This window comes from Elephantulus edwardii, unplaced genomic scaffold, assembly GCF_000299155.1.
Source record: "Elephantulus edwardii isolate Elephantulus edwardi_28Jun2011 unplaced genomic scaffold, EleEdw1.0 scaffold00039, whole genome shotgun sequence".
NCBI classification, from domain to species: Eukaryota; Metazoa; Chordata; class Mammalia; order Macroscelidea; family Macroscelididae; genus Elephantulus; species Elephantulus edwardii.
This window is the reverse complement of record NW_006399789.1, coordinates 11,148,653-11,168,538: the sequence shown is the minus strand read 5'-3', so window position 1 is coordinate 11,168,538 and position 19,886 is coordinate 11,148,653. Positions and strand designations below refer to the sequence as shown.

The 19,886-nt window shown below is 40.3% G+C and overlaps 1 protein-coding gene and 1 non-coding gene across 2 annotated transcripts in view; both read right to left on the bottom strand.

Annotated features, from left to right (window-relative positions):
- Nucleotides 1–5,359: 5,359 nt before the first annotated feature.
- Nucleotides 5,360–19,886, bottom strand: part of SLC2A12 (solute carrier family 2 (facilitated glucose transporter), member 12) — an 88,781-nt gene continuing 74,254 nt past the window's right edge. Inside the window, exons 4-5 of the mRNA XM_006885012.1 lie at nucleotides 18,346–18,478; nucleotides 5,360–5,516 (exon numbers count right to left, since the gene is read on the bottom strand). Of these exons, the coding sequence (XP_006885074.1) occupies nucleotides 5,360–5,516; nucleotides 18,346–18,478 (290 nt within the window). The remainder of the gene's footprint in view (nucleotides 5,517–18,345; nucleotides 18,479–19,886) is intronic.
- Nucleotides 16,917–16,988, bottom strand: TRNAT-CGU. The gene has a single exon. It is a non-coding gene; the product is annotated as a tRNA-Thr (tRNA).

Genomic DNA, 19,886 nt, shown 5'->3' with positions numbered 1-19,886 from the left:
AAATCTATGCAAGCTTGGACTTTTGCTAAAGTGTGTTGGCTCCTTTTTGAAGTGTATAGTATCTCTTTAATGCTCTGTTACCAAATATCAAATAGCAGCTTACTTCTTGAAGGTTAGAGATGCAAACATGTATATAAACAAGAGGAGGCCTGAGTAGAACTTTATAGATAGAGCCTGATGTTATATGTTGCTAATTTAATATGATAGACAATGTTAAATAACTTTTGAAAGTTAAGAAAATTGTAGTTTTTAATAAGAAAAACCTTCTACTCACAAAAATGGATATGAGAAAGAACCTGATGGGTTGTACCTCAAATGTACCTTTATTATTTTGGAAAGACTCAACTATAGTTATAGGAAAGTGACTGGGGTTCTTGACTCATTAAACTCTTGTTGGTGCTCATGGCTATATTGAGATTCTTATTAGAAGTTGATAAAATGCTGTTTAACAAGAAGTGCCCACAAAGCTGCCTCTGTGCCACAGTTTAATTGTAATAGAGTTCAGCTTGAAAGCCATTTTGAAATGTGACTGCCACTCTTAACGTTCTGATAAATGGGCGTTTGTTAGTGTCTTTGTGGCTCAGCGGCCAGCCTCAGTGTGGTAATGCCGCCCAAGCCATGGCTGCGCTCTGCGCTCTGTGGGCCACCCCAGCAGTGATGTCACCTGGAAATGAGGCTGCGTGCAAAGTTGTAACATCTCAGCAGCAACTTAATAGAAAAAATGCTCCATCCCAACAGTCTACTAAATTCCAAAAATGCTCTACTTTAACCTCCATATTTAATAAAGTTTCCCTTCTTTATTATAAAAATCTTGAAAATTTTAAGTATTGCACTGAATAATACACATTATCCTTTTTTGGTTTGTTTTTGCGTCTTCCCACCTTTCACACTCTCAGATTTCCTTTCTTTTAAAAGACTGACTCTAATTGTTCAGAATTTTACTGGATTTCTCCCCCCCCCACCATTGTGTTTATTTACTTTATTTTAAAAGATAGTGAGATGACTGATCCCCTAAAATTTAGATAATAAAATCAGATGGAAAAAGTTCACATTCTGGGCTATTTGTTTTAGATATTTGTTATTACCCATTTTAATAAAGAGTAAAAAGTGAATTCCTGCCTTGCACTATTCACAAAAAAAAGCAGGGAGAGGAAAATAATGTAGTATATATCTGAGATGCATTTTCAGTTGTCTTAACATTTTCAGTATTCATGTGACTTGCAGACTGTGCATAGTATCCCAAAAATACTTCCTCTGAAAAGGAGAGGGGGTAGCATTCTGGCCTGGGTCTGCTTTAGGGTCACTGAATAAGCACCACCTGGCAGAGTGGCCTACCCCATGGATCCCCCAGCAGGTAATAGAAGTGGTAAGTGAGCAAGTGCTGGCTTTCCACAAGTGCTATAAAATTCCTCTATAAACAAAAAATGTGAATATATATTAGAAGTATTTTCCCCTTTTATTTTTGGAAAACAGCTCAGATTTAGGAAAATCTTGGATCAAAACAATAGTTTGAAGAAAAAATTTTTAATTTTACAGACTCAGTGTAAGAGAACATTTCAGATAATTGAAGTTGCAATCACTAGTAATAAGCCCATTTACAATTTCTTGCTCATTTATATTCATAAATGAAGGACTAAACCATAGCTAAAGTACATAAAATGGCTGAACTTTGTGGTGCTAGGGAAAAAAAATTCATTGACTACATATCCTTATTGCTGTTTTAATCTCAGCATGTAATTCCACTAAAGAGTTAGGGTAAATCTCTTTAATTGACTCCTACAGAATACAATTTCCCTTCTACCAAAGTTAAAAAATGTATTCTAATTTGCATATAAAACATGAGAAACTAAAATCTCAAATCACTTTTCCCTATAACTTCCTCAGCTAATTTTAATTAAGAATAGTACATTCCAAAACCAAAATTAGTCAATCTTTGAGCATCACATAATACAGTTTCACTATTGCTTACATAGGTTTATAATCTTTGAGGTTTTTAATAATGGAATGCAGTACAGCATAGACCTGTGTATATCAAACTAACAGTCGGGGGCCAGTAAGTAAAAGTGCAAACCAAATAAAGATCTTTCTTGTTAAAAGATTTTTGGCTCACAGGATTGATTCTCATTTCAGGTTAACTGTATTTTCATGTCTTTTTTCAAGCTACATTGTTCATGCTTTAAAATTTTTTCATCTCCAAAACCTAGTATTAATAATTTAATTGGTTACTACTAAAAAAATCAAAGAGCTGAACAAAAAATTTCAAAAGGCACCCTGACAACAAAGCAAGATGTTATAATGAAATGTGCCGAGAGCTGGAGTCGGAAAATCAAATGGGCCAAACTCGCTCAGTGTTTAAGCTGAAGGAACTGGAAAACAAGTTCAAGCCACGGGTGCCAACACTTAAGGATACTTTGGGTGGAATGTTAAATGATCCAGGAAGTATCAAGATGGAAGGAGTACACAGAGTCACTGTATCAGAAGGAATTGGCTGACACAGAAGAATTTCATGAAATAACATGAGCAAGAGCCTGTGGTGATGAAGTTCAAATTGCTCTGAAGGAGTTGGCAAAAAAACAAGGCTCCTGGAGTTGATGGCATACCAATTGACATGTTTCAACAGACACTGCCCTGGATGTGCTCACTAAGTTTTGCCAAGAAATCTGGAGGACAGCCAGCTGTCCGACTGACTGGAAAAGATCCGTATTTGTCCCCATTCCAAAGAAAGGTGACCCAACAGAGTGCGGAAATTATTGAACAATATCATTAGTATCACATGCAAGCAAGATTCTGCTGAAAATTATCCAAAAACGTTTAGAACAATATGTCAACAGAGAACTGCCAGATGTGCAGGCTGGATTTAGAAGAAGTCATGGTACTAGGGATATTATAGCTAATGTTAGATGGATCTTGGCAGAAAGCAAAGAATACCAGTAGAATGTCTGTCTGTGCTTCATTGACTGTGCAAAGGCTTTTGACTGTGTGGATCACAACAAGCTGTGGCCGACTTTGAGAAGAATGGGAATCCCAGAACATTTAATTGTGCTAATGTGAAACCGGTACTTGGACCAAGAGGCAGTCATCAGAACAGAGCAGAGAGCCACTGGATGGTTCAAAATCAAGAAAGGGGTCCGTCAGGATATGTATTCATTCTCCATACCTTTTAAATCTGTATGCAGAAGAGATCATCCGAGACGCTGGGCTGTACGAGGAGGAATGTGGCATCAGGATTGGTTAAAGAATCGTCAACAACTTGTGTTATGCAGATTACACAACCCTGCTTGCTGAAACTGAGGAGGACCTGAAGCACTTGCTGCAGAAGGTCAAGGACTGCAGCCTCCTGGATTGAATATGGATTGAAGCTGAACATCAAGAAAACAAAAGATTCTCACCACTGCCAATTGGCAGCATCAGTATGGATGGTGAAGAGATTGAGATAACTGTTTTAGTTTACTTAGCTCCACAGTCAACACTCTTGGCAACAGCAGCTGGGAAATCAAGAGACAACTTGCATTGGGAAAGTCAGCTGTGAGGGACCTCTCAAGAGTACTGAAGTGCAGCGATGTCAGGCTAGAGACTAAGGTGCTCCTGATCTGGGCTATAGTCTTTTCAATTACATGCTATGTGTCAGAGAGTTGGACAGTGAATAGGGTTGATAGAGAATTGATGCCTTTGAACTGTGGTGCTGGAGAAGAGTGTTGAATATACCATGGACTGCTAGGACAACAAACAGGTTTGTCCTGGAGAAGGTGAAGGCAGAATGCTCCTTGGAGTCAAGGATTCTGAAGCTTCGTCTGACATACTTTGGGCATGTTGCAAGGAGGGACATCATGTTTGGGAGAGTGGAGGGATGGCGCAGGAGAGGAAGACCCTTAAGATGGATTGATTCTGTGACGAGTGGTGGGAATGAGTGCATTTCAGATGGTGAGGTTGGCACAGGATAGAACAGCATTTAGGGCTTTTGTACAGAGGGTCACTGTGAGTCGCAAGTGACTCTATGGCACATAACAACAACTACTTAAATGCTTTGACATGGCCTCTGTTGTGGACTGTTTGTCATAATCAAGTTATTTGCAAAATGCACTGCCATTCTTGAAATACAACTGGAGAAGCACAGAAGAGAGTAATTCATTATTATGTAAGGGTGGAAACCTGTGTTTCTGATACTGGTTCCTAACTGATCCATCACAGAGCATGATAGTAAGGGGATTGTCTTGGTGTCTGAGTGTTACTTACTGTACCTGGGTTCATCTTGAGAGCCAACATCAGTTAAACAGCCATTGTGCTATAACCTGAGGTAGTGATACTCCTGAGGATGCTAGGAATTGTGGGAGACCCAGAATTGCTGCTAAGCTTTCATGAAAGCCTTAAAGAAGAAAATTTTAGAAATTGAACTGCACTCAAAACTAACTAGAGATTTGGATAAAGAAGCTAACAACCTGACTTCTTTTCCAATGTTTTGCTAACACTTACTGCTAAATAAATATGGTCCTGTGATTTTGAAATTGCTTTTCTATTTGTATAAAGAAATAGGGGGAAAGTGCCTTTTCTCAATGGTCATAGAATTGTTTCTTTTAATAATTTTACAAAGATTTTGCATTAAATTATATTAATACTTAAAATAACCTGTATAATCATTATAAATGGATCCTAATTGTAACTAAATCATTAAAATCCTAGCCAAGTAGCTAGCTTAACCTAGAATATTTATGCAGTTGACCACATTGTGTACTGGTTCTTTTATAGAAGACCCAGTGAAAGTAGTGTCTTAGTAGACAGGCAATGAGACCACTTGGGTATCTGAATAATAAAGCTGTGACTGCATATGTATGTCAAGACAAAGATGGATTTCATTGCTAGAACATAAGTCTTTCAAGTCCTACTCTGAAAGAGTGGGAGGCACTGAATCAGCTGATGTAGTTTTACTTTGTATCTTGCTCAGATAAAGGGACTGGGATGGAACAATGGTTAAAGCTCAGGGCTTTCTCACAAAAAAAGTTGGAGGGTCTAACTCGCTGGCCATTCTCTGAGAAAAAAAGACCTAGTGATGTGCAGAATTCTGCAGATTCTAGCCTTGGGAACTCCAAGAGGCAGTTCTGTGTCCTTTAAGGGTTGCTCGGAGTCAAAACTGAGGTACACTCTTTAACAGTATCTTGTTCAGAATAAGAAACTGGCCTTGGGCCATATATACCTTTTGAGGTTCTCTTTTTGGAGAGGATACAATTAAAGGTCTAGAATTCTAAGGGATCTTTTTCAAACAAGCTCAGTGACATTGAAAAGAAAGCATGGGGTAGAATAAGTATTGGCACAGACGTCCTGTGAGTTGTTCTGCCACACTGGCCTTGGTGAGGTGGTGAGGCAATCAGGTGTCTGGAGAAAGCAGCCTTGGGGGTCCCTCAGTCTGCAGCCTTGTACACTCGAGGAGCTGCTCCTGGGGCTTCTTGCTTTTTTGTAGTTTTGTTGGCACTGATTCCCCTTGGCGGTGACTCATAAAACAAATGTTGTTTTTCACATAGTTCCTGAAAGAGAAGGAGGCACTCATGAAAATGTCATTCTTAATTTATATTGATTTTTTTTTAAAAATGCAGGCTATTAGTTTTAATATAACTCTGAAGTTTTAGTGCATTAGTACTGCAGGGGGAAAAAAGACTTAAAATTTGTGAAGCTTGATGTATTAGGAAATACAGTATAACAGCGTTGGTCAATTTCATGGGAAGGATAAGGAGGGGCAGGTGTCTTTGAGCATAAAATAATAGTGATCCTGTGTGCAGGAGAGGATCCCAGGAATGGTGGTCCGTCGGAGAACTAATGAAGAGACGCTCCCCAATCTGTTCTCTTTGCCATCTCTCAAACTCAACCTATTTTCTGCTTTCTACATCATCTTGTTTCTCCAATAATAAATTCTCCACATAACGATTTCCGCCAGGATAGAAATGTCGAATTCTTTTTTTCTGTTATGTGTTGCTGAGTCAACTTTGAGTCCTAGTGACCCTTAAGCACAGCAAAGTGAAGCATTACCTGGTGCTGTGCCATCTGCACAGCTTGAGCCGATCGTTGGAGCCACTGTGTCTGCTTCATCGAGGTCTTCCTTCTTTTCACTGGCCCTCTGCCACAGCACATGTCTGGCCTTCTCTACAGAGATTGGTCCTTCCTAGTGCAGCCAGAGTGCTCCTTAGAGGCAAGGATGGGGAAGCTTTGTCTCATACTTTGGGCATGTTGTTAATTGTTGGTAGGTGCTACTGAGTCAGTATGACTCATGGTGACCCTGTGAACAATAGAGCTGAACCCAGTCCTGTCCTGTGTCATCCCCCACTTCCTGACACACTAGAGCCCATGGTGCCAGTCATCGGGTCAGGCCACCTGGTTGAGGGGCTTCATATCCTTCACTAACCCTCCACCCTTCCATGATGCAAGATGCTTAGGCCCTCGAAAAGGAACATGATGCTTGAACAAGTGGACAAGTCTGTGAAAGAGGCAGACCCTTATCGAGATGGATTGACAGTGACTGGGGCTTAATGTGTGTCGGAGATCACGAGGATGGCAAAGGGAAGGACAGGGTTCAGATCTGTTATTTATAGGGTCACTATATGTTGTGCTTGACTCAAAGGCACCTAATAAGTGTAACATGCTCAGAGTATACATGATGGATTCTTGCCATCTCTGCTTCTAAGGAACAACACACTCTGGCTGTACTTTTCTCAAGGCAGTTGTTCATACTGGCAGTCCATGTTTTATTCCGTATTCTTTGCCAATTCTGCAATTTAAGTGTATCAATTCTTTGGTGTTTCAGTGCTTTTGAATGCATATGAGTTGATCAAAGATACATGGCTTGGGTTAGCTGCACCTTAGCATCTTTGCTTTTGAAGGCCTTAAAGACTTTTGTTAAATTTTTTTGTTAAAAAACCTCACTCATTGTTACTGAGTCTGAATTGACTCACCCTGCGGTAGGTTTTTGGAAGCTGTGAATCACACGAGTGGAGATGCCCTATCTTTCTCCCATGGGGCAGATAGTGAATTAAACTTTGTGTTGGCAGCTAAACTCCTTACCACTAAACCACCAAAGGTCTATGTATGTTCTATAGTATATTTATCTTTGTATATATTTGGAAGCAGGAGTCGCATCTACTTCCTAAACCACATGCCTTCGGAAACTATATGAACTCTGAGAAATGTTGATAGTTACAAAGGGTCTTTAGGCCTCTTGTTCATAGGGTCACTGTGAATCATGCTCGACTCAAAGGCAATCAACAACAACAATAGAGAAATCAATGTAATGACGTTGAAGAGACCTTCAGTTTTTCAAAGAGCTTTTCCTTAACTTCCGCCTTCCCTTTCAGGCATATGTTCTATAATTTAACCAACCGATAAAGTGGCTGCACTGACAGGTGTGCTTCTTGGATTGGATGAAGACGATGACACAAGTGGAGCTTACATTTTCATGGTGGGAGAAGTCAGGGCTGAAGCCTTTATTTCGGTAGTTAAAGTACTAATGAAGAAGGTAAACAAGGAAAAAGAATGAATTGGCAAAGTTTATTTCATCTAGAGAAAGCCTTGGTAGTGTAATAGGTTGTGCTGCTAACAGAAGGTTAAGCAGTTTGAATCCACCAACTGCTCAGGGACAAAGATGGACAGTCTGCTCCCATAAAGATTTGCGACCTCAAATCCAGTGAAGGATCGAGTCTTAATTGACTCGGTGGTAGTGAGTTTGGTTTGCATTTCAGGTTTCATATATATGGCCTCTTTCTAAAGAGAACTTGATTAGAAAGAAGACAAAGTAGGGAGAAGACCATGAGAAGAACTGAAAGTACAGTGTGTTTGTAGGAAAGACAATATTGCTAGAGCAGTAAGTCCATGAATGGAAATGAGGTTAGAGACTTAAGGAGAGGGCTATGAAGAATTTTGTAAGATCAGTTAAGTTTTCTATGCATATTACATACTATTTTCTGGAAATACGATTGCTGGTTTGAACTTTTAATATAATCTGATTAATAAGAGTGATAAACACAGTATCCTGGCTATTTTAGTGGAACATAGATAACTTGTGGCTGCTGTGATGCTGAACACTGTGACACTGATGTGCCAAATGTGATAATGGTTACCCATGGTGGACAGTGTTTGGTGGCGCTTCCCGATTAAAACAAGCTTGGAAACAGGAGTGGCATCCACTTCCGAAATGGCTTGTCTCTGGAAACCCTATGAGTCGTCTATGACTCGATGGCACTGAACCACAAAATCTGGTCGACTAGTGGCAAGAAGCTGTGATGCAATCCTGAAGGCACACATTTCTAATCCACCAGCTGCTCCATGAAAGAAGGATGGGCAATCTCCCATGTGATTGACTGCCTCTGAAAACCCACTGGATGGCCAGCTATGGGTCGGTTCCAACTTGACGATAAACATCATCAGCAAAGTCAGTGCATTCTAAATATTGTATAGAAGATAGACTACCTGTAAGGAGCTTATTGTGGTCCTGGTGAAAAGTGTGACTTGCATTTAGAATGGTATGTATGGAAGAGTCAGATTCATGATAAGGGTGGTTAGCAGTGCTAATAAGAATTCCTAGTAGTTGCACAACTAGGAGAGGACAAAAATCAACAAATGAAGTCTTCTAAAAATTAAGTCCCTGTGTGTATCAAAACCTTTTTCCAATAGGGTGAAAAGAAAACCTACAGACTGGGCAAGAGAAACAAAACAAAACAACCATTTGGCAATGGCATTTCAGACAAGAATCTCATAAATTTAGAGGCCTCTCCAAGGAAAAGACTGATAACCCAATAACAAAATGGGCTAAAGATTAAGACTTTTCATGGAAGAAGACATCACCTGGCCAGCAGACATATGAAGTGCTTAAGATCACTGGCAATCTGAGAGATGCAAATCAAAACCACAGGAAGATACCATCTCATCCCAGTAGCAGGAACTAAATTTCACAGGACAGCATGCAATAAATGTTGGAGGGGATGTGGAGAGATTGGAACTCTCATGCACTAATGATGGGATTGTAAAATGGTACAACCACTCTGGAAGGCAGTTTAGCATTTCCTCAAAAAGTTAAATATGGAAATTTCATATAGCCCAGCTATTCCAGTTAGGAAAATACCCAAAGGAAAGTGGAACTGAGATGGAAACAGATTTGTACACCTATGTTAATAGCAGCATTGTTCACAACAGCAAGAAAATGGAAACAGTCCAAATGGCTATCAACAAACAACAGGATTGAGGAATTATGGTACATTTACACAATGGAAATTATGCAGTATTAAAGGAGCAGTGATTTTGTAAAATACTATATAACATGGGAAGGAGTTCTGGTGGCAAGAAGCTGTGCTACAATCCTGAATGCATGTGGTTTGAGGACACTGGCTGCTTTGAGAGAGAAGGATGAGCAATTTCCTGTGCTATTAACTGCCTCTGAAAACCTGCTAGAGGGTCAGCTGTGGGTCAGTTCCCACTCTCTGGTACACAACAACAATAACAACATGGGAGAATCTCAAGAGCATTACACTAAAGTCAAGAGACAGTGAGGAAAAAAGGGCCCAGATATAGAGCGTTTCAGAAGTGCTAAAAATGGAGACAGGGATATGAATTAGTAGCTGGAGACAATTAAATTTAGGAAGATTCTTTTTTAAAAGTGGAGGATATGCTGCATGTAGTGTTTGTGGGTGCATAAATATGCATGCTCTGATAATCTCACGGAAAGGAAACGGATGATGCTTTCAAGTGCACAGATGGAGGAACTGGCCTTGGCAACAAGGTGCAGGATCTCTAAGCATAAATGTCTGTCTATAGGTTTCTAGATCATGTGATGGGACACTTAGCTGGGGTCTAGAGAAGCTCTGGTATGTGGAGTAAGGTATGAAGTAATAATTTTGGGGACTAATACTATCAACTCACCTGGGAAATGTAGATCTCAAGGTGTATTGGAAGCCCATGGAAATTTAAGTGTGTACAATGAAAACAAGATCTGTCAGCAGAGTTGAGTATTTTCTCAGGTTGGACTTCTTGGATACGGGGATAAAATAAATTAAGTGCCAGTTTAAGAAGGGTCTTAACCCTTTGTCTGGATGATAAAGGGAGAGGGCAAAGCTGGCGGTCATCATGGTCCATGAAACTAAACCATAAGAAATGAGGACACCCATGCTAGATTTCCAGAAGGCTCCAGGTCCTGATGAGGCTGAAGATACATTGAAGTGTTGATTCAAAAGAAGGTGGATTCAAGAGAAAGGTGGGTCCAGAGGGTGAGCAGGATGCTGGCAAGTGGAGCAGTGATGGTAGGACACAGTCTAAGGCATGATAATCCCTTTTCTCTGCTCCCTTCACAGCAGAACTGCTGGAAACAGTAATGATGTCTTTCCTTCACCTTCACTCTCCTCTTAAATGTCTTCATGTTTCAGTCCTTTCACTAGGATATCACATGAGAGAATGAGAGTAATGACAGATTAAACAGCTCTAGAATTTTGCTGTAAATTGTAGTAGAGAAATGGCCAAAAAACTGGTGAGGAAGATGGGATAAAAACCTTTTTAATTTTGTAAGAATTAATAAGCTACGGAGTATTTTAAGATAGGGAAGGGGAAGAAGTATGGTGCATTCCTATGTTCATAAACTCCATTCTGATTCATGGAGATCCTAACACTTCCCATAGGATTTCTCAGGCTTTAATGGGACCAACTGGCTCATCTTTCTCCTGAAGAGCAGCTGGTGTTGACAGCCAATTGCTTGTTGTTGTTATGTGCCATCAAGTCACCTGTGACACATAGCGGCCCTATGTACAACAGCTCTCAACCCTGCCCTATCCTGAGCCAGTCTCACTGACTCCATCACTCCTACCCTCACTATCCCAGTCAGTGAGTCAATCCATCTCATCCAGGGTCTTCCTCTCCTGCACTGTCCCTCCATCTTTCTGAGCATGATGTCCTCTCCAAGGACTGGTCCCTCCTGGCCCAATGCTTACTTAGCCTATTATACTACCAGGGCTCTTTGTGTTTTGTTGTTATGTGCTGTCAGGTCCATTCAAGTTGGAATTGACCCAAAGCTGACCCTCCAGCAAATTTTCAAAGGCAGTAGATCACATGGGAGGAAGTGGCTCATACTTCTCCCGTAGAGAAGCTGGTAGATTTAACTATATACTTTTGTTATTGCAGCACAGCTTCTTACCACCAGGCCACCACAACTCCAGGGCTCTTTGCTGTTGTTGTTAGGTGCAGTCGAGTTGAGTATGACTTATAGCAACCCTATGAACAAGAAATTGGAACCCTGTTCTCCTATGAGCCACCCTCACAATCTCTGACACACCCTGCAGTCACTGTGCCAGAGCACTTGGTCCTTTTGCTGTCCTCCACCTTGGCCTGACATCTCTCTCCAAGGAGCAGCCTCCCCTAGCGACATGCCCAAAGTATGTGAGACAAAGCTTTATCATATTTTCCTGCAAGGAGCACTCTGGCTGCACCTTCTCCAAGACATACCTGTTTGTTCTTTCGACAGTCCAAGGGATGTTCAGTATCTTCTCCAATGCCATAGCACAAATACATCAATTCTTCTGTCATTCTTATTTATTGTCCAGCTGTCAGATGCATAGCAAGTGACTGAAAAGACCATGGCCTGAAGCAGAGGAGCCTTAGTCCTCAAGCTAACATCACTGCTCTTCAATAATTTGAAGAAGTCTCTGACTGTGGACTTTCCCACTGCAGTACATCTCCTGATTTCCTGACTGCTGGTACCAAGTGTATTGATCATGCATCCAAGAGATGAAGTCAGTGACAGATTCAATCTTTTCTTCGTCTATCATGATGTTGCCTATTAGTCCAGTGGTGAGAATTTTGGTTTTCTTGATGTTGAGATGTAATGCATACTGAAGGTTGGTCAAAGAAGTCTTTGATCTTCTATAGCATGAGTTACAAGTCTTCCTCACATTCAGAAACAAAGTTGTGTCATCTGCGTGATGCAGGTTGTTGATGTTGTTCCTCTGATCCTGATAACTCATTCTTCGACACAGAGTCGGTCTTCTTGAATTATTTGCTCAGCATACAGATTGAATAGGGGTGGGGAAAGGATACAACCCTGTCACACAGCCTTTTTTCATTTTAACCATGCAGTCGCTCCTTGCTCTGTTTGGTTAACAGTTTCTGTTGGTCTAGTTTTAGGTTTCACATGAGCATAATTAAATGTTATGGAACTTCCATTCTTCTCCGTGTTAGCCGTAATTTGTTATGATCCACACTGCCAAATGCCTTTGCATAGTCAGTAAAGCTCAAATAGATATTCTTCTGATATGCTCTGCTTTTAGCCAGGAGCCATCTCACATCAGCAATGGTATCACTAGTACCACAGATTCTTCTAAATCCACCTTGAAATTCTAGCAGTTCTCTATGTACTGTTCTAACCATTTTTTAATAATCTGTAGCAGTATTTTGCTTTTGCTTATGTTGATATTAATGATATTGTTCAGTAATTTCTATTTTCTCTTGGGTCACCTTTCTTAGGAATGGGAATAGATCTCTTCCAGTCAGTCAGCCAGACAGCTATCCTGGCATAGACTTGTGGGCACACCCAGGGCTGCATCTGTCATTTGAAACATATCAATTTGTATCCCATTGATTGCCCAATCAATGAGATACTAAGTTCAAATTGAGGCTGAAAAGGAAAACAAGTCCAAGAGAATCAAAATACGATCTTGAGTCAATTCTATCTGAATTTAAAAATCATTTTAAGAATAGGTTTGAAACACCTATGGACAACTACTGAACATCAGTGATCAAAGACCAAATGGGTTGTGGGATGATATCAAGGACACAGTCTACGAAGAGAGCAAAGGGTCACTACCCAACATAGATGTCAGAAGAGACTCCAAAAATTACACTGGAGCATTGAGAAGCCAAAACAAAGAGAAAGAAAAGAACAGAGCAGAAGATTCCAAGGGCATCTCGAGAAGACAAAGCAACATGAATAAAAGGGGAAGAACTCGCTTGGCATTTCTCAAGCTAAAAGAACTGAAAAAGTCAAGCCTCATGTTGCAATACTTAGAGATGCTATGGCAAAATCTTGAACGATCCAGGAAACATTAAAAGAAGAAGGAAGGGATATACAGAATCATTGTAAGAAAAAGAAATGCCTAAGACAGAAGTATTTCAGGAAGTACCATATATACTAAAGATCTAATGGTAATGAAGGAAGAAGTTCATGCTGCAAGACACTGGGGAAAAATAAAGCCCCAGAAATTGATGGGATACCAGGGCCCTTCAGAGGGTATGTATAAAATGTGGATGACTTATGCGAGAATGTTCTAGAGTCTGAAGAGGGCATCTAGGGGGTGGTCTCTCATAGACATGGTGGAGTTAATATGAAGCAACAAAAGAGATGTTGGTACATGAAGGTTGAATTGCTGTGAGTTTATACTAAAGCTGTGCACGTTTTCTTCTGATTATGTTTTCTCAGTGAAGGAAGAAGCAAGGCTATTAGTAAGAATTGGGAAAGGGTGAGAAGGAAGATTGCATGATGGCCAGACAACAGTGTCCATCAAGTTAACATAAAGCCCAGTACTTGGTAGGCACTCTACACGCAGATTCCTTTCTTTCTGCAGATAATCACTTTTTAAACCAACCAGTTGCTGCTGAGTTAATTCAGGGTAGCCTCCTATGTCAGAGTTGATTTGATTTTGGAAATAGGCTTTGACCCCACCCCCATCCCACCTTGTAATTATCAGCACCATAATCTAATGAAACCACTAAGAGACTTGACTACACTCACCAGGGTTTCTTTAAATTGTAAATTAGATCTCACCCATTCTTCTTAAAATCCTTTGGTAGCTTTCTGTTGCACTTAAAACGAAATGCAAACTCTACATCCCATTCAACAAAATCCTACACAGTAGCACCTACCTCCTTTCTAACATAAGGCCCAAGACTCCGGCTCCCTGGGCTTCTTTGTTTTCTGAAAACAAGTTAAGTGCGTTTCTGGCTTAGCCTTCTGTACTAGCTGGGCCTTCTGTTTGTGATCTCTTTCCCCTTATATTCAGAGTTGGCTCTCTATCACTCATTTTATCTTAAATATCACCTCTCAACCCTTTGGGTTGTTATTGTTGTTATTAAGTGCCATTGAGTCGAGTATGACTCATAACAACCCTATGGACAAAAGATCTAAACTCTATCCTGTGCCATCCTCACACACAAGAGCCCATTGTAGCAGTCACTGTGTCAATCCACCTGGTTGAGGGTCTTCTTCTCCTTTACAGACCCTCCACCCTCCCAGCATCATACCCCTCTCCAAGGAATAGCCCCTCCTAGCAAAACGCCCAAAGTATGTGAGTCGAAGCCTCATCATCCTTGCCTCCAAAGAACACTCTGGCTGCACCCTCTCCAAGACATATGTGTTTGTTCTTTTGCAGGCTGTGAGCTGTTCAGTGCTCTTCTCCAACACCACAGCTCAAAGGCGTCAATTTTTCTTTTGTCAACCCTATTCATTGTCCAGCTCTCAGATGCAAAGAGAACTCCTTTGGATTACCCAAATGAAAGTAACCTCCAATGGTTTGCTTACATTTTTTTAAATACATTTTATATTCTTAGTATATTTTGATTGGTCTCTTGGCCATTTTACTGGCTGTTTTGGCATCTAGAATTGTACCGGGTCACATGATAGAGGGCTAATGAAAGTCAGTCATTGCCATTGATTCACAACTGACTCATAAGACCCTTCAGCGGATTTTCACAGGTTGTAACTCATACAGGGAGTGATTGCCTGTCTTTCTCATCGGAGAAGCTGGTAGATCTAGACCCCTGTCTTTATGTTAGTAGCACAATTCCTTAGGTCTAGGCTACCAGAGCTCCCTAATAGATGCTCAACCAGTATTTATTGAACTAAGTAAATTTGAGTGAGCAAATGAACACATAGATTAATAGCTAACAGTGAAAAAGAATTTAAGTCTTTGACTAAAAGCATTAATTTGTCTTACTTATTTTGACTATTTGTTCCACTTGCCCTATGGAAAAGAGTAACAATTACAGTTGAAACAGCAAATATTATGAATGTCAAACTGGTTTGTTGCTGGTAGGACAGTTCAACATTAATCTCTTTCTAATTACATTATTGTACAGGTCTTTTCTGCCCTCAGTTGGCTGAATCTCTGCTTATTTTATGATAAACTCAATTTTTAGAAGAATATTTTTTTAGCCATGTAAAAGTGAGGATAAAAGAATACAAGTCCAAGTGTGAGAGGGAAAACGTGGCAGAGACTGGAGAGCATTATGTCGAGTAAATGAACTCTCAGTCTATATGACAAATACTACGTAAGACCATTATTGTAAAAATAGAAGGCTATCTAGTAAGATGTGTATGAAGGTCCAAAGGGAGAAAGTGTGAGCAGAGGGGTGATGATGGGTAGGGGAGAGATCACAGATTGTACAATTTGATGAGTGGAGGGAAGAGGGTAAAGGAAATGGAAAAGATACAGAGGAGACATGAAAAGATGGGGTAATGCAACTACAATCCCAGAGGTGCACGGTTCGAATCCACCGGGTGCTCTGCCGGGGAAGGAGGGACAATCTCCTCCTGTACCAGTCAGATCTGATTTGACGGTACACACACACAAAAATTAAAAAAAAAAGAAAAGATGGGGTAATGGTGGGCATAATTCAATGGGGATTAAGCTTATGAAACACAATATATAGGAATGATTGTATGAAACGCAATGTATATGAATTTTGCATGCAAACCAATATAAATAATTTTTTAAAAATACACATGAAAAATGTTAATCAAGTAGCGTTCAATTTGAAGTTAATTTGATATTATATATAGTTTTCTTTATCACTTTTCAGAGGCACTGTTTCCCTGGTGACAAAAATTGATTCATTGACTCTTAACTCTTAAATTCAAATTGTCTTAATGCAGTGAGGGCTTTCCTCAATCTTCAAATATGCTTCTGCTTGTAGCAAATTCAATGGGATTCCTACTGTCCTTGTTTTCCTTGGGTAATTAATTGTATAAGTGAGTAATACCATTAATCTTCTTGCATATGATAGTTCCCTCTAGAACCCTTGCTTAACTTACACACTTCACACATTCTTTGGTCAGTTTACATAGTAAAGGCTTCTCATATTTTATTTGTAAAATGTTTTCCAACTTTCTTCCAGTCAAGACATGCCCTGGGCCTCTGTTGTTGTTGTTGTTGTTGTTAGATGCTGTCAAGTCCAGTAGAGCTCATAGCGCCCCTGTGAACAACAGCATCGCACTCCGTACTATCCTGTGCCATCTTTCCAATCTCTGGCACACTCAGGCCCATTGCTGCAGTCACTGTGTCAGCCCATCTGGTTGAAGGTCTTCCTCTCCTTCACTGCTCTTCAACTCAATATTGTAGCCACTGTGTCTTACTGAGAGTCTCCATTTTAAACAAGCATTAACTGTTGGTCCAAAAAGAATTAAAACCTTAACAGCTTCAATTTGTCCACTGATTTATCATGGCGTTGTTTATCAGTCCAGTTGTAAGGATTTTAATTTTATGTTTAGGTGCAATTCATAGTGATTTTTTCCCCCCTTTTTACCATCACCAGTAAATGCCATTTACGGCCTCTGAAAAGCTGGTAGAGGGTTCAGCTCTGAGTTGATTCTGACTCCACAGCAATGAGTTTTGTTCTAATGGTACCCCTAAGTACTACAGTGCTGTTTTCAATTCCGACAAGCAAGTTTATATCACTTGCATATGTCAGATTGTTCATTAGTCTTCCCTCCAATTTTGATGCTGCATTCTTCTTCATAATAGCCCAGCTTGGATTATTTGTTCAGCATATAGATTGATTTATTAATTAAGGCTGTTGTTGGCAATTGAAGGAAGACCAAGGGATTTTGTTATGAGGGTGCTATGAATGGCATGGTTCTGGAAAAAGCCTGAACTTGTCAGGAATGTTCTCATTTTACATATGGATATACTTAGCAGAGGATGGTTTCGATCCATCGACCTCTGGGTTACGGGCCCAGCACGCTTCCGCTGCGCCACTCTGATGGCCCATATGGATATACTGAGTTCTCAATGTTTTAGGTCATTAATTATCTGAATTAACAATCTTCTTAAGATCTCCTATATTAGAAGAAATAGTCATTTGGCTTCACCTTGCAATTTGGTCAATCTTCCTTCTTTGCAAATGAGTGATTTTAATTTTTTAAAAGTCTTAAGCATATCAGAAATTAGCCTTATGATTTGATTTTTAATTTAGTTTGAATTAAGAGGACTATTTTTCTACTTCTCTTTCTCTCTCATTGCCGTGGAACCAGAACTGAGTCAGAGCTGACCCTTCAATAGTTTTCTGAGGCTATCCGTGTATGGGAGGAGACTGCCTATTGTTCTTCCTCAGAGCTGCTGATGGATTCAAACGAACACATTTTAAAGTACATAAAAGATACAAAAAGCAAAAGGTGAAAGTCTTCCTCAATCTTAGTTCCTATATGCACAAGGGCTAACATGCGCTTCATCCAAAAACCATGCCATTTTCAATTGCCTCATAAGCAGATCACTGGTGGTATAGTCTGGAGGAACTTTGTGATGCTAGCCCAGAGGTGATACTTCTTTGGCAGTTCAAATATACTAGAGGTTCTGTGAGATAAAAATGGGCAATCCCCTTCCCAATAATTTACAGTACCTAAAAACCTGCTAGAAGGTCAGCTATGAGTTGATTTCTACTTAATGGCAATGAATTTGAGATTTTTTGCAATTCGGAAGCAGATAGAAAATGAATGTGGGAGACCAAAGAAGAATTGATGTCTTTGAATTGTGCTGTTGGTGAAAAATATTGAATATACCAGAGATTGCAGAACAAGCAGATTTATTTGGAAAGAAGTACAGTCACAACAGTCCTGAGACTGGTGAAGATGGCTAGACTTTGTCTCACACACGTTAGGCTGTTCCTTGGAGAAGGGCATCATGCTTAATGGTAGAGAGCCGGGGAATAAAGAGGAAGACCCTCCAGATGGATTGGTACCATGGCTACAGAAATGGGCTCAAACATAGCAAGGTCAGAAAAGCGCTGGATCAGCCAGGGCTTTGTTCTGCTGTGCAGGGTGAGTGTGACCATCCAAGGTCCACCAGAAACCCCAAACAAAGCAAACGTGTGAGACGTCAGGGAGATGTGCCATCTTGAGGTTCTGAAAAGAACTTTGAAATGTGCAGTTGTTAGAAAGTACTGGTTATTTCAGTTACTTAGCTTACTTGCCAAGCTTAAAGGGAAGTGAACCCAGAATTATGTGTTGAAGGATAGTGTAATACAAAAAGGAATAGTTTAAAATATTATTATTTAGCTATATATAAAAGCTGATTTTTTTTAACCAAGGAGTGTTGTTCAGAGAGCAATGGACATGATACTCACGCTTTTGCTAGCTCCACAGATATTTGTTCCAAAGAGCAGCCCTTTGTCTGAGGTATAAACAGAACAACAAAAACCAGGGCGGCTAGACTCATTATTGTATACATAAAGCACACCCACGGCAGGCCAATTAGTTCTGTAAAAGACAAAAGAAATTGGTTAGAAATGTGTTTTGAGTTGCTTTTATCCCATTTGACAGCTGCTTTCTAGAATCCACAGGATCACGTGCATTTTCAGATACGCCATTCATATCCAGGGCAATAGAACTCACAAAGTCAATACGCAGTCAGACTCAGAAAGTTTCATTTGTACAAACAACTCCAACGCACTTGAGTAACTAAACAGCTGTCTTATAACTATCACACTTCAAACCATTACCATCTTGGTGGATATGCTTTTCTTTTTCAAAATACCACGATATATACACATACATTTATTTTTATAATAAATAAATATATGGATAGGAAATATCCTTTTGAGTGATTGACTGCCTCTGACACCCCATTGGAGGATCAGCTATGAGCTGATTCTGACTTTACAGTACATAACAAGTAGGTCTTTGCAATTTCTTGCTATGCATCAGAAAGCTGGACAATGACTAGGGATGATAGAAGAAGAATTGATGCCTTTGACCTGCGGTTTTGAGAAGAGTATTGACTATACCATAGACTGCTAGGAGAACAAACAAGTTCATCCTGAAGAGGGTGAAATCAGGCTGCTCCTTGGAGGCAAGGATTCTGAAGCTTCATCTGTCATACTGTGGACATGTTGCAAGGCAGGACCAGTCCTTCGACAGGGATGTCATGCTTGGGGGGCGGGGGTGGTGGAGGGATAGTCCAAGAGGATAAGATCCTCGAGGAGATGGATTGATTCAGTGACTGGGGTAATGGTGGAAAGTGTGTAGAGACAATAAGATTGGCACAGCATAGAGCAAGTTTTAGGGCTGTTGTACACAAGGTTGCTATGAATCACAGGAGACTCAATGGCACATAATAACAACAACAACAACATTTATATATGCTGTTTTGTGACTTAATCCTCTTGTTTAGTGTCAGCAAGACATCCTGGAGGGCCTTTGATTTAAGGTGAGCCCCTTGTCTTCATTTTGGTGACTGGGTAACATGGAAGGAATCTGTAAGGTGGGCATGCTTGTTCTTCTGGTTGAAGGTCGGGTGGGGTGTCTGGCTGTTTTGTGACTTAGGCCTCTTGTTAAGTGTCAACAAGACATCCTGGAGGGTCTTTTATTTAAGGTGAGCCTTAATAATGATTTTATTATAATTTGGAGGGACATTCTTCTAAGTCATAAGCACTCTCCTGTCAATATGCGGTACTGAGGTAAACTGGGTTTTCTGTGATGCTGAATCCTGTGCCACTGGGGTGTCAAAAATGCCGTAATGGTTACCCATGGTGGATAGTGTTTGGTGGAGCTCCCAGTTTAAGACAGGTTTGGAAGCAGTAGTCTCATCTACTTCCTAAATCACATGCCTCTGGAAACTTTATGAACTTGGAGATATGCTAGTTACAGAAAGGCTTCAGGCCTTTTG